Genomic DNA, 11272 nt, shown 5'->3' on the forward strand with positions numbered 1-11272 from the left:
ATGACTCTTTAGAATGCTACATTTACATCTGATTAGCAGAACCCAATTTTTTTTTTGTATCACGAAAGGCATATTGGTTTTTGTAAACGGCATGCTGAGAATTTAGGAGGCTATTGTTTGTAGTTTAATTAATTCCATTGTTTAAAAACAATGATTTTTTGTTGCTAGGGGTAGCTTGAATAATTTTCAAACATTAGTATAGGAGATTTTTCAGACTCTTTATGTAAAAAAATAAATAAAAAATAATCAATCTTTTTTCCTTTTTAAGTCTTTTTGTTAAATAATTAAAAAATCATATAAACTTCAGTCACTTGTTGGGGAATGTATTAGAATTTCATAAAAAATAATTTGATTTTTAATCAATTAATTATTTTTTAAATTCATTTTTTACCTCTCTCACTGTTTATAAATTCCATCCACCTTTTGGAAGGGTCTTTTTGAAAATAATTTTTTAATTGACCAAATATTTTTAAAGGTTTTCTTAAATTTGTTTTTGTTTATAAATTGCACCCAGGGGAATATGGTCGGTTTTCATAAAACACAATTTGCTTTTGTTAGCTATTTGTTTAAAAAATTTCTCATTCTTTTATGGTTGTTAATTCTGCCTTTTGGGAGAATATATATATCAAATTTAACGTGAAGAGGCTACTTTAGTATAATTAGGTTATTTTTATATTTATATATTAAATTTATTACAAATAATCCATTTATTTATAGGTTATTTTTATATTTCGGACTGAAAAATTAATTTGATAAATTGAGGAGGCTAATTCAGAATAATTAGGCCCATGAAAACTAATATGAAAACAAATAAAATTCAGAGGCCCTTTGTTGCAAAGAAGAGAAAGGTAGGCATATACGGCTAGAAAATTCCATTGTCATAGACCGTCCTTTACCATCAATATTAAACTTCCAACTTTCCTCCCGCCATCCTCTTAAACAGCGTCTTTAACGGAATTTCCTAATCTTTTCCGATAGTTTTCCCAATTAAATTATGCTTCGTCACTGTTTAAGATCTCGTCGGCGTTTCTTTCTTCATTATTCGCGACGGTTTTACTCCTCCTCTTCAAACCCCGTTGAATCCCCTAATAATTTTAATAATCGACATCCCGAACCTTCCCAATCGCCGCCGCCGCAAAATTTTCAAACTCATCTTTCAACTGTCCCTTCCAGAACCGTTTCTCTTTCTCGAAATTCCGTTTTGGCCCTCTCCGCCACTCTACTCTCCGCTGTTGTCGCTTCCGTCGCCGTTTTACTTGTTGATAAAGGCAATGAAGCCTCCGACGATAATAACCCTAACCCTAGAAGAAGCCCTCTTTACGAATCGATTGAGTATTCGATTCAAAAATCGAATGAGTCCTTCAGGAGGATCGTCCACCAGGCTAAACAAACCAGCGTTGCCGCCTCTGTTTTGTGGCAATCGTTGAGGTCGGTGATGTCGTCCGCGAACCATGAAGTTCGGGTGGGGTTCGAGCTACGCGTGGCGTCGTTGCTCGCGGACATTGCTGCTGCCAATGCGAGCCGCAGGGCTGCCATTGTGAGCGCCAATGGCGGCGCGGTAGTCGATTGGCTGCTGGAGACGGTAGCTGTCGGCAAGATAGATGTTTGCAGCACTCAGGCCGAGGCTGCAAGGGCGTTGGCTTATCTAATTGCTGATCCTGACGTGCGTAGAGATGTGCTTGGAAGGCCAGGCGCTGTTTCCTATCTGTTGAGGTTCATTTTTTCATGTCAACCTCAAAATAAATCCAAAAGGGTACGTTGTTTTATTTCTTTTGTTTATCAACTGATTATGAAATTGCAACTTTTTTGCACCCGAATCTTGTTGGTGCTTCTAAGTTTTTTGTTTTACCATTGATAAATATCTTTTGTGTGGGAGCAGCATTCGGGTCGTAGTTCATTCGATATTTCTGATTCTTTGAAAGGTAGAAGTATGCTTGTTGCTGCTATAATGGATATTGTTACATCCGATTGTAATAGTGTAGAGAAGGAATCTTTTAAGCCTTGGCTACCTGAGAATGCTGAGATGAGAGATATTGCAGCAGCTGTTCAAGTTATTGAAGAAGGTGATATGCATTTAGATGAGGGGGAGGACGAAGATGATGATGGTGGAAGAGGTATGAAAGGGATTGGGATTAAAATTCTTGAAGGAACGACTGCTTTAGGGCTGTCGAGAACCGCAGAGCATATGCCATTAGATAACTCAAATGATACCCCTTCAGCATTACAGAGGGATGCTCCGAAAACACTTGAATTGTTGAATAAGCATGATAGTTCCGTGGACAAAGCCAATTTGTCAGCTGCTGTTGTTCCAGGTCTTTGGGATGATTTGCATACTCAGCATGTTGCTGTGCCTTTTGCTGCTTGGGCGTTAGCCAACTGGGCAATGGCATCGGAGACCAATAGATCTCATATTGAAGAATTGGATCGAGATGGGGAGGCTGTCATGAGTGCCTTACTAGCACCTGAGAGATCTGTGAAATGGCATGGTAGCTTGGTGGCTCGTTTGTTATTGGAAGACCATAATCTAACCTTAAATGACTCTATCTCTGATTGGGCGTCCACTCTTCTTTCTACTGCATCACATGCAAGTAAAAATGAAGACATTTTATTATCTCAAATGGCTTTATCGGCTTTTATAGTTGCTGTTGAGAGGAGCCGTGAAGCACGGAGGACTGTAATGGAGAAGGGTCTGGAGTTGATGAGAGTCACTGCAAAGAGAACTGCAAAGCATCAGCAGGTTCAAGAAGCTCTGGCAAAATCTTTGGAATTGCTCTCAACTGAGGATTGGCATTTATCTATTGAAGAAAGTCAAAAGTGGTCTCGTATTCTGCTTTCTTGGGTTTTTGGAAAATCTTCCTCCACTGGAATTCGATCCTCTGCCATAAGAATTCTTTCATGTATTCTTGAAGACCACGGCCCATCTTCTGTTCCAATTTCTCAAGGATGGTTAGCTCTTCTGCTAAATGATACCCTGGCTTCCTGCAAGGCATCATCTGTTAAAGAAGGCACCGACAAAGTGAAGGTTAGAGTATGTACCTTTTGTTTTTTATTGCTTTCATTTTTATTAACAAGCTTAACCTCATTATGCACTTGTTTTGGAATCTAAGAATAAAATTTTACATTTTCAACTCACTATATTTTGAAATCTGCAGACTCAGATTGATCAGTCTAACATTCTTTCAGCTGGACAGACTGTTAATCAATTAGCAGTTGCAGTTGTTAATCTGGCTGGAAATCAGTTGACCGGTTCTGTTGATACCTTCCCCCTAGCAGATCTTCTTTCTCTTGAACCTTTCACTGGACCATTTAAAAATCTAAAGAAAGATAATCCTCCAAAGTTTGATGTTGCAGATTCTGCATTGGCAACCCTCAAGGGGATCAAAGCACTGACTGAAATTTGTGCTGAAGATTCTTTATTGCAGGATAAAATTACGGATCTGGGGGTCTTATGTTTGCTAAGACGCTATTTGTTATGTGATGATTATGAGAAACTGTCTGCAATAGAGGCTTATGCTGCATCTAGAGCACCTGAGGCGCAAGAAAGGGTTTCAAGTAATAGTAGTGAGTCATCACCTTCAAATACGAATAATCCATCTAGTGTTCGAGTTCCACCTACTGCTCACATTCGGAGGCATGCAGCTAGACTTTTAACCATTCTTTCACTCCTTCCAAAAGTCCAGAAAGTCATTGCAGCTGATGAAACATTGTGTAAGTGGCTTGAGGATTGTGCTGATGGGAAGACATCAAGCATCAATGATCTTAAGATACGAAGTTATGCTAGGGCGATTCTGTTAAATGTATTTTGCAATCAACAAATTGGTATTGACTCGGTAAATAGTGATCCTGGAAATGGTAGCAGAGATGGTACACACAACTGCCCAAGTTACGATGATATGATATTCTTAATAAACCCTGAACTTCCCCAGTGGAAGTGTCCTGGTCCTCCTGGAAAAGACCAATCCTCTGTGCAGCAAGATAAGTCTATTTCAAATGAGGTTGATTCCATGAATAGTAATAGTACAAATGTAACCCAAGTTTCAGATGTTGCTGACTCATCCAATTCTTCGAATGTGCCTAATAATTATTCTGATTCTGAAATTCCTCAAATGGATATCGTCTTTGTACATGGGCTTCGTGGTGGACCTTATAAAACTTGGCGCATATCTGAGGATAAATCCTCAACCAAGTCTGGCTTGGTAGAGAAAATTGATGAAGAAGCAGGGAAGCTTGGAACATTTTGGCCAGGTGAATGGCTTTCGGGTGATTTTCCTCATGCTCGCTTGTTTTCCCTGAAGTACAAGGTTTGTTTTAGTTTGGTGGTAGCTTTAAGAAATTTTAATTACTAGGTTTTTTGCAAGCTGTTCACTTCTTGTACTTTTGAGGTCTTCAGTGACTGTCTCTCATACTCCAAAATCTGTTTTATTTGCTACACAGACAAACCTAACACAGTGGTCTGGAGCTTCCCTGCCTCTTCAGGTTTGCTGCTTTTGTTTTATTAGTTTGTCACTTTTTGTTATGCTTCAGTTACTCTTGTTCTTTCATTATTTATTTATTTATGAAATACTTAGATGCATGTTATTTGAGTAATGAGTTCTCTTTAAAAGCATGCAACAATGAGCACATCATTTGGAACTCGATTTATGGTGTTATACGCTTCCATATTTCTTAGATGTATGTCGGTGTGACAGAAATCTTCAAACATTTGGGTATCAATTTCTTTTTCTTCTGACATTATTCATGAACTTCTCATTTTGACCTCCAGGAAGTTAGTTCCATGTTATTAAAGAAGCTGGTTGCTGCAGGCATTGGGAGTCGGCCTGTTGTGTTTGTGACCCACAGGTTAATCAATTTAATCTCCTCTTTTCTTTTCCTTTTTTGGCTTGGGGGTTCTGGTGCAATTGGTATTTTGACATGATTATTATTTGACATCGAATGGCTAATGTTACTCTTCGTGTTGGAAAATAAAAGTTTAAGTCGGTGTCTTTTGGTGCAAAACTCTTCTTGTGACTTAAGATAGTCTTTAATTGTTCCAAATTTCCCTTTTTGTTTGATGCATGATTTCCTCTTATATGAAGCCTGGGAGGTCTGGTGGTCAAGCAGATGCTATATAAAGCAAAGACAGAAAATATGGACAACCTTGTGAACAACACCGTTGGAGTTGTAAGTTGCTATTTCCATTATTTTATTCCAAATACCCCGGTTTAGAGAAGGAACCTTGAGGTGTGCTGTTAATGTATTTGAACTTGCAGTGGCAAGTTCAATAATCGCGGTGTTTCATCTAATTCCAGGTGTTCTATAGCTGCCCACATTTTGGGAGCAAGCTTGCCGATATGCCCTGGAGAATGGGGCTTGTGTTACGTCCAGCTCCAACTGTTAGTATATGTTCAATTATGAACTTTTTTAATCAATACATACCTGTAATTCTGGAATTTTGGACTCCTACAATAGTTTCAATCCAGAATCTGACACCGGACCTTTTTAACTGCTTTTCTTTCACAGATAGGGGAATTGAGAAGTGGTTCTCCTCGACTTGTGCAACTTAATGACTTTCTTCGTCGCCTTCACAAGAAACAGATGCTCCAAGTCCTTAGTTTCTGTGAGGTAAGCATCTATTCATTATAATCTATTGTCACCCTCCTAGAATCTTGCATCATTGTGCGCATTTGCATTTCATTTTAGTTTTATCACTTTGCAAGCTTGATATGAGCTTCTAATTTGCTATCTTTCAGACCAAGGTCACTCCGATAGTTGAAGGTTACGGAGGATGGGCATTTCGTATGGAAATCGTGCCAATTGAATCAGCCTATCCCGGATTTGGTGAACTTGTTGTAAGTGTTTATCTTTCGACATTGATGCCTAATATTTTCTTAAATGATAAAACTCTGGATCCTTTCACAATGATGTGACAAACAAATATGTAAACATCATATGATTCTGTAAAAGGTTCTAACCCCCCAACATCTATTCTTGTTTCTACTGCGAAACAGGTATTAGATTCTACGGATCATATAAATTCATGCAAACCGCTCAGCAGATCAGATCCTTCATACACAGAAGCATTAGAATTCTTGCGAAAACTCAAAGCTCAATATACATGAAGAAAAGTTTATCATTATACTCGGCAATTGGCATCATTTCTTTCTCATTTTTTCCCCCGAATTTGGCTTTATGTCTGATTTTTTTTTCTTGGAGGTTGGCGGATTCAAACTTTTATGATTAGGAGTGGATCAAGTAACTAACCTTTAGGTAAAAGTTAGCACCTCCCAGTATATACTTGCATATGATCAACATTTGTGTCGCAGCTTTCTGTACATCCTTTTGTTTATTTTTATTTACATTTTACTTGTATCTCTAGGAAGCAGAAACCCATCCAATGAATGGGTTCTTAAAATACTGTACACACATTTGCTAATAAAAGAGGAATACACATTGTTCAAATATTAGACTAATGGATCCTTAATGCTGCTGTTCATTGTTCTTGAATAAGCTTCTGTTCACTTTCAGAAAAACACGTCTCTTAGGAGTTTGCCCAAAATTTTATTAGTGTTCAATTTCATGTCACGTATGTAAAAATTCGATTAAAATTTTTTAACTCTCAAAGTATAAAGTAATATAATTTAAATATTTATTAAAAAATTATTTTAAGGGAGATAGATATCCTAGGCCACAAATGATGACTTTAATGTAATATAATATAAGTAGAAAAGTTGATGTTTCAGCTATTTATTTAATGTACAAATACAGGTGGGTTCATGTCAACTTCTGCTTCACCAAAAAATTCAAACACTGGTGGGTCACCATAACACATCCATCCTTACCGCAATAATACAAAATTAAATTACTATTTATAAACAGAACACGTTCAATTGCCAAATAAACACAAAACCCAGAGAACATCGAAGATCAGACATCTAGTCTATAAACAAATTGAAAATTCTGAAGAAAGCTGAGATTTTGTGAGAGAAAATAAACCATGGAGGTAATGAAAGCGACTTCTCCGAATCTGAGTTTTGATTTCAACAGCGCTCCTTCTTCGCCTAGACGATTTGGCGAATGTTTCTTTAGTGCACCCACGAGCCCCTCACGGTTGTCCGACTTTTATTGTGAATTTGATGGGTTGTCGACGATGGATGATACTCAAATCACTGAAAGCTGTATGAGAAACACTTCTTTGGCGGTTCCTTTTGATTGGGAAGACAGAACTGGCACACCAAAATCATTACCAACAACAAAGATCCGTCACGATGATGATGGTTTTGCTTTTCATTTTCGTCAGCCATCGGGCAAAACTCTCCAGCTTTCAGCTGAAGAACTCTTCGACGGTGGCAAAATCAAGCCCTTGAAACCTCCACCGCGGTTACGGGTTGTCAATGGAAATGATGAAAAAACCTCATTTTTATCATCCCCGAGGTCGTCAAAATCGCCATTACCACAAGGTAAAAAGATCTTCCAAGCTTTTTCACCGAGAAAGAAAAAAGAACCTTTTGAAACTGCCATTGAAAGAAGCGTAGAAAACACAGAGAACGGAAGAGGAAGAGTTGAAGATTCGTCATCAAAGAATTCAACTCGAAGAACAACGAGATCACTTTCTCCTTACAGAGTCTCAGAACTTCCATTGGGAGAACAACAAGAAAAAGTGAGGCGAGATCAAAACAACGAAACCACAGGCAGTAATCAATCGTCTTTGAGTTGGAAACTTCCGTCTTCCTCAAAGGGTTCTTCAGGAAAATGGAAATTAAAAGATCTGCTCTTGTTTAGAAGCGCATCGGAGGGGCATAATAAAGACCCGTTTAGGAAATATTCGTCGTTTTTCAGAAAACCTGAAGATAATTATAACAAGAATTCTAGTTTTAAATCCAAAGACACGTCCAAGAGAAAAGTATCGGCTCACGAGTTACATTACACGACGAACAAAGCAGCGTCCGAGAATATGAAGAAGAAAACTTTCATGCCGTACAAACAAGGAATTCTGGGAAAATTTTCTTTCAATTCCATTGGTTCTGGAACGCTTGCTCCATCATATAACAATGCCAAGTGATTTCATCATCTCCATTTTCATGTGTTTCTTTTCTGTCTTTGTAAATAGTAATTGTTTCATAATTATTGCTATAAGTAGAATGCTTTTGAAATCAATGGAACTCTTTAAATTTTCCATTAGCTTTTTAATTGTGAAATAATTGAGGTTTGTTCACATATATCAAATACAAATTTATTCATCAACAATTAATTGATCTAGAAGTTTAACGGATCTTCGAATTAGTCGATCAATAAATCAAATATCAATAATTAAATAATATATATTTAGTCTATAATAGGATGAATTTTCGAATTAGTCAATCAACATATCAAATATCAATAATTAAATTAATATATATACAAATTTATTCAAATGAACTAGATCAAAAGCTATGTGAATCATATATATAATTTTGTTTTTAATGAAGTGGAATCATCTAATTCAATGTATAAAAGAAAACAATTGATTTCCAGAAAAAAATAAATTATACATATATTTTTTAAAATGTACTTTAAAATCGTCACACATAAATTCTAAAACATCCTTCTAAAACTTAAATATTATATATTTAGGAATATTTGAAAAGAATATATAAAGATTTATCTATAAAAATTAAAGACAAAATGTCCAATATGTGCAATTTACGACACATTCAAACATTGAATGATACAAATTAAAATTAATATCTGAAATCTATTTGGCAAGGATGTGGATATGGAAGGATAAGACACTTAAATTAGTCCAAGTTTCAAGGGGGGAAAATAATATCATAAAAATTACTAAATAAGAAAATAAAACGAGAGAGGGGACCTCTTCCACTTCTAGAATCTTAGACTTATAATTTGTGAATTCGTCATTGTGGATCATACAAAAATACAGTACAAGTTTACGTAACAAAGACATTTAGAGAATAAAGTAATTGTCATCTTCTAGATGTGACCAACACAATGACTTAACAATGTTAGATGTCTTCTATTGCAAGTGCCACTTAATGATGGCAAGTTCATATCTTAGATCTTTTCAATAAAAAATAAATATTAAATCACAAGTAAATATATAGGTGTATTTAGTCCGACTGTAGCTTGGGACTAGAGATTTAAATAACGATTTGTGATTGTAAAAACACGCGCTATATAGTAGTAGAGATGTTGTTCGTTATCATTATTGCATGATTGTGATACCCACAATCATCTTAATAATGTTCGCCATATTCACACACAATAAACTAACGCAATCGAAGATATGATCATAACCATAATTTAAATTCCTGCTTGGGACTTCGAGTCACCAGGCTATCATCGCAAAGCATCCTTTTGGTGATTTGGAGATTCAATATGGGATACAAATTCCAAATCTTAGGGATGATATCAGAATCAGATGTAATCCAATATATTATGTACAATACCCAACCTGGGTTTCATGCCCAATTATGATTTTTAGGGTTTTCACGAAAGCCCACTAGGAATAGTACAACATAAGGGTTAAAAAGAATGCAAAAATCCATTTGAATATGTTTCTTTCAAGTAAACAAGAGTAGGGTCATTTTGAGTTATAAGCATTTAATCATATATTATACAATAATATGCCCCCCTCCCCCTCTCTTGTATATAAGATTCACACCTTTTTTTTTTACCTAAAATAAAACATGAGGAAAACATAAACATCTCTTGTTAATTTGAGCCAAATATCAACACCAAGTAATCGATATTTTCTCATTCGGATACGTGCATATTGTAATGTGATTAATACAACAGTCAAATAATTAAGGTAATTCAAAACCTAGAGCTAAGTCATTTTACTTTGGCATTGTCTGGTTGCAGTTGGGCATAAAAGATTAAAAATGACAGTGATCTTCATGTTTCTATCTCTCAAAGCCCATCATCATGCCCAAGAAGCATAACTTTGTCTTGGTTTCTAAACCAATTGTTAGATATGATAACATCAGTAGAACCTCAACTGACATCAATGAGACCATCTTGACATGTATACAATGTATTATGATCGATCCACACACTTTTCTTGCAGTGACCAATCTTATAGCATCTCTATCCATTTGACCTAGTGGGATCACCTTTGAGTCAGGACCCATCACGGTGCTAGGTGGTTGGGACTTGCAGTGGTGGATTCGTAACCCATGTATGATTATATCAGTCGCTCGATACACGAGGAGACAACCAGCTCAGTTATGTGGATGTCAATACCGCGACCGTCATGGTGGTAAAGCTACTTAAGAAAGCGATCTTCGTAGTATGATTTGCATGCTACTTTTGAAAGTGATCCATAATTTTCCCTTGATCATTGTAGTCCCTTAACGCAAGGTCCCTTGTTTAGGATATAGAGGATCATCAAAAGAATCGACGACCTTATACTTTATGACATCTTTACCGGTGTTGTTTGATCATTTTACCAGTAAAACCAATAGTACATTTAGTCAGTTATTGTCGGTCAAAGAGGGTTCTTTCTCCAACATTTATCGATCACATTCATATTAGCCAAAATTAAATTAGGATTTTTCATTAGAAAGATCATACAAATGACAAATGTGAAGCACCATGATAATATTGTGGTCATTCTTGATTCCTTTTTCTTTGTCTTGATTAGAATAGTGAGAGATAATTGATGGATTTATACAACAAAAAATATTAAATTTAAGATCAAGAATAGTATGATTTAGTTCATTGGGGTTAGGGGTGTGTAAAATTACCCGACCCGCCAACCCGGATTTAAAAAAATCGGGTAATTCTCTAAAAAAAATTACCCGGCCGGGTCGGGTACCCGGCCCGACATTTCCCGGGTCGGGCCCGGGTCACAAAATCTAGTTTTTCCGGGTACCCGGTTACCCGAGTACCCGGTTAGTTTTTATTTTTTTTAATTTTTTTTATATATAATTATATAAAATATAATGAATTATTTATATTATGGATTATTATATTTTGTATTTTGAACTTTTAAATTTTATGTTCGGATATTAGAGTATGTAATTCGAAGTTTCGAACATTTAAATTTGTGTATATATTTTTTTAAATTAATAATTTGAAAATAAAAAATTAAAAACCGGGTATCGGGTATCTGATTACCGGGTACCCGCAAAATCCGGGTACCCGATTACCGGGTACCCGTAATATCCGGGTCGAGACACGGGCCGAGAAATCGTCGACCCGAAAGTTCCGGGTACCCGGAAATCGGGTACCCGAAAATCCGGGTATCCGGATTTGCACACCCCTAATTGGGGTTATGGATTTATAAAATGTTTTC

The 11272-nt window shown here is 36.4% G+C and overlaps 2 protein-coding genes and 2 pseudogenes across 3 annotated transcripts; 2 read left to right on the forward strand and 2 right to left on the reverse strand.

Annotated features, from left to right (window-relative positions):
* The window catches only part of LOC120198377, a 39190-nt pseudogene that overhangs the window by 2220 nt on the left and 25698 nt on the right, over window positions 1-11272 (reverse strand).
* LOC120198376 lies at window positions 898-6419 on the forward strand. 2 transcript variants are annotated; one of them, XM_039199730.1, is made up of 10 exons: window positions 898-1753; window positions 1880-3022; window positions 3153-4301; window positions 4435-4476; window positions 4763-4839; window positions 5076-5160; window positions 5289-5372; window positions 5500-5601; window positions 5730-5828; window positions 5988-6419. In XM_039199730.1, exons 1-10 carry the CDS (start codon window positions 995-997, stop codon window positions 6096-6098), a joined length of 3651 nt encoding a protein of 1216 aa, XP_039055661.1. In that variant the 5' UTR covers window positions 898-994; the 3' UTR covers window positions 6099-6419. The 2 variants fall into 2 exon arrangements, with proteins under 2 accessions (XP_039055661.1, XP_039055662.1); XM_039199731.1 differs by having other exon boundaries at window positions 1631-1753; window positions 1863-3022.
* Window positions 6909-8038, forward strand: LOC120198230. The gene has a single exon (XM_039199589.1). It carries the CDS (start codon window positions 6974-6976, stop codon window positions 8036-8038), a length of 1065 nt encoding a protein of 354 aa, XP_039055520.1. The 5' UTR covers window positions 6909-6973.
* On the reverse strand, window positions 9813-10504 carry LOC120198382 (annotated as a pseudogene).

The sequence above is a fragment of the Hibiscus syriacus genome, unplaced genomic scaffold (assembly GCF_006381635.1).
Source record: "Hibiscus syriacus cultivar Baekdansim isolate YM2019G1 unplaced genomic scaffold, ASM638163v2 tig00117056_pilon, whole genome shotgun sequence".
In the NCBI taxonomy this organism is placed as follows: Eukaryota; Viridiplantae; Streptophyta; class Magnoliopsida; order Malvales; family Malvaceae; genus Hibiscus; species Hibiscus syriacus.

Bases quoted from the DNA above. Each gene is read 5' to 3' on its own strand.
- LOC120198376 (XM_039199730.1), top strand. From the start codon at position 995: ATGCTTCGTCACTGTTTAAGATCTCGTCGGCGTTTCTTTCTTCATTAT. The intron at 5,602-5,729 runs GTAAGCATCTAT...GCTATCTTTCAG, and splicing joins AAGTCCTTAGTTTCTGTGAG to ACCAAGGTCACTCCGATAGT. The intron at 5,829-5,987 runs GTAAGTGTTTAT...ACTGCGAAACAG, and splicing joins CCGGATTTGGTGAACTTGTT to GTATTAGATTCTACGGATCA.
- LOC120198230 (XM_039199589.1), top strand. From the start codon at position 6,974: ATGGAGGTAATGAAAGCGACTTCTCCGAATCTGAGTTTTGATTTCAAC.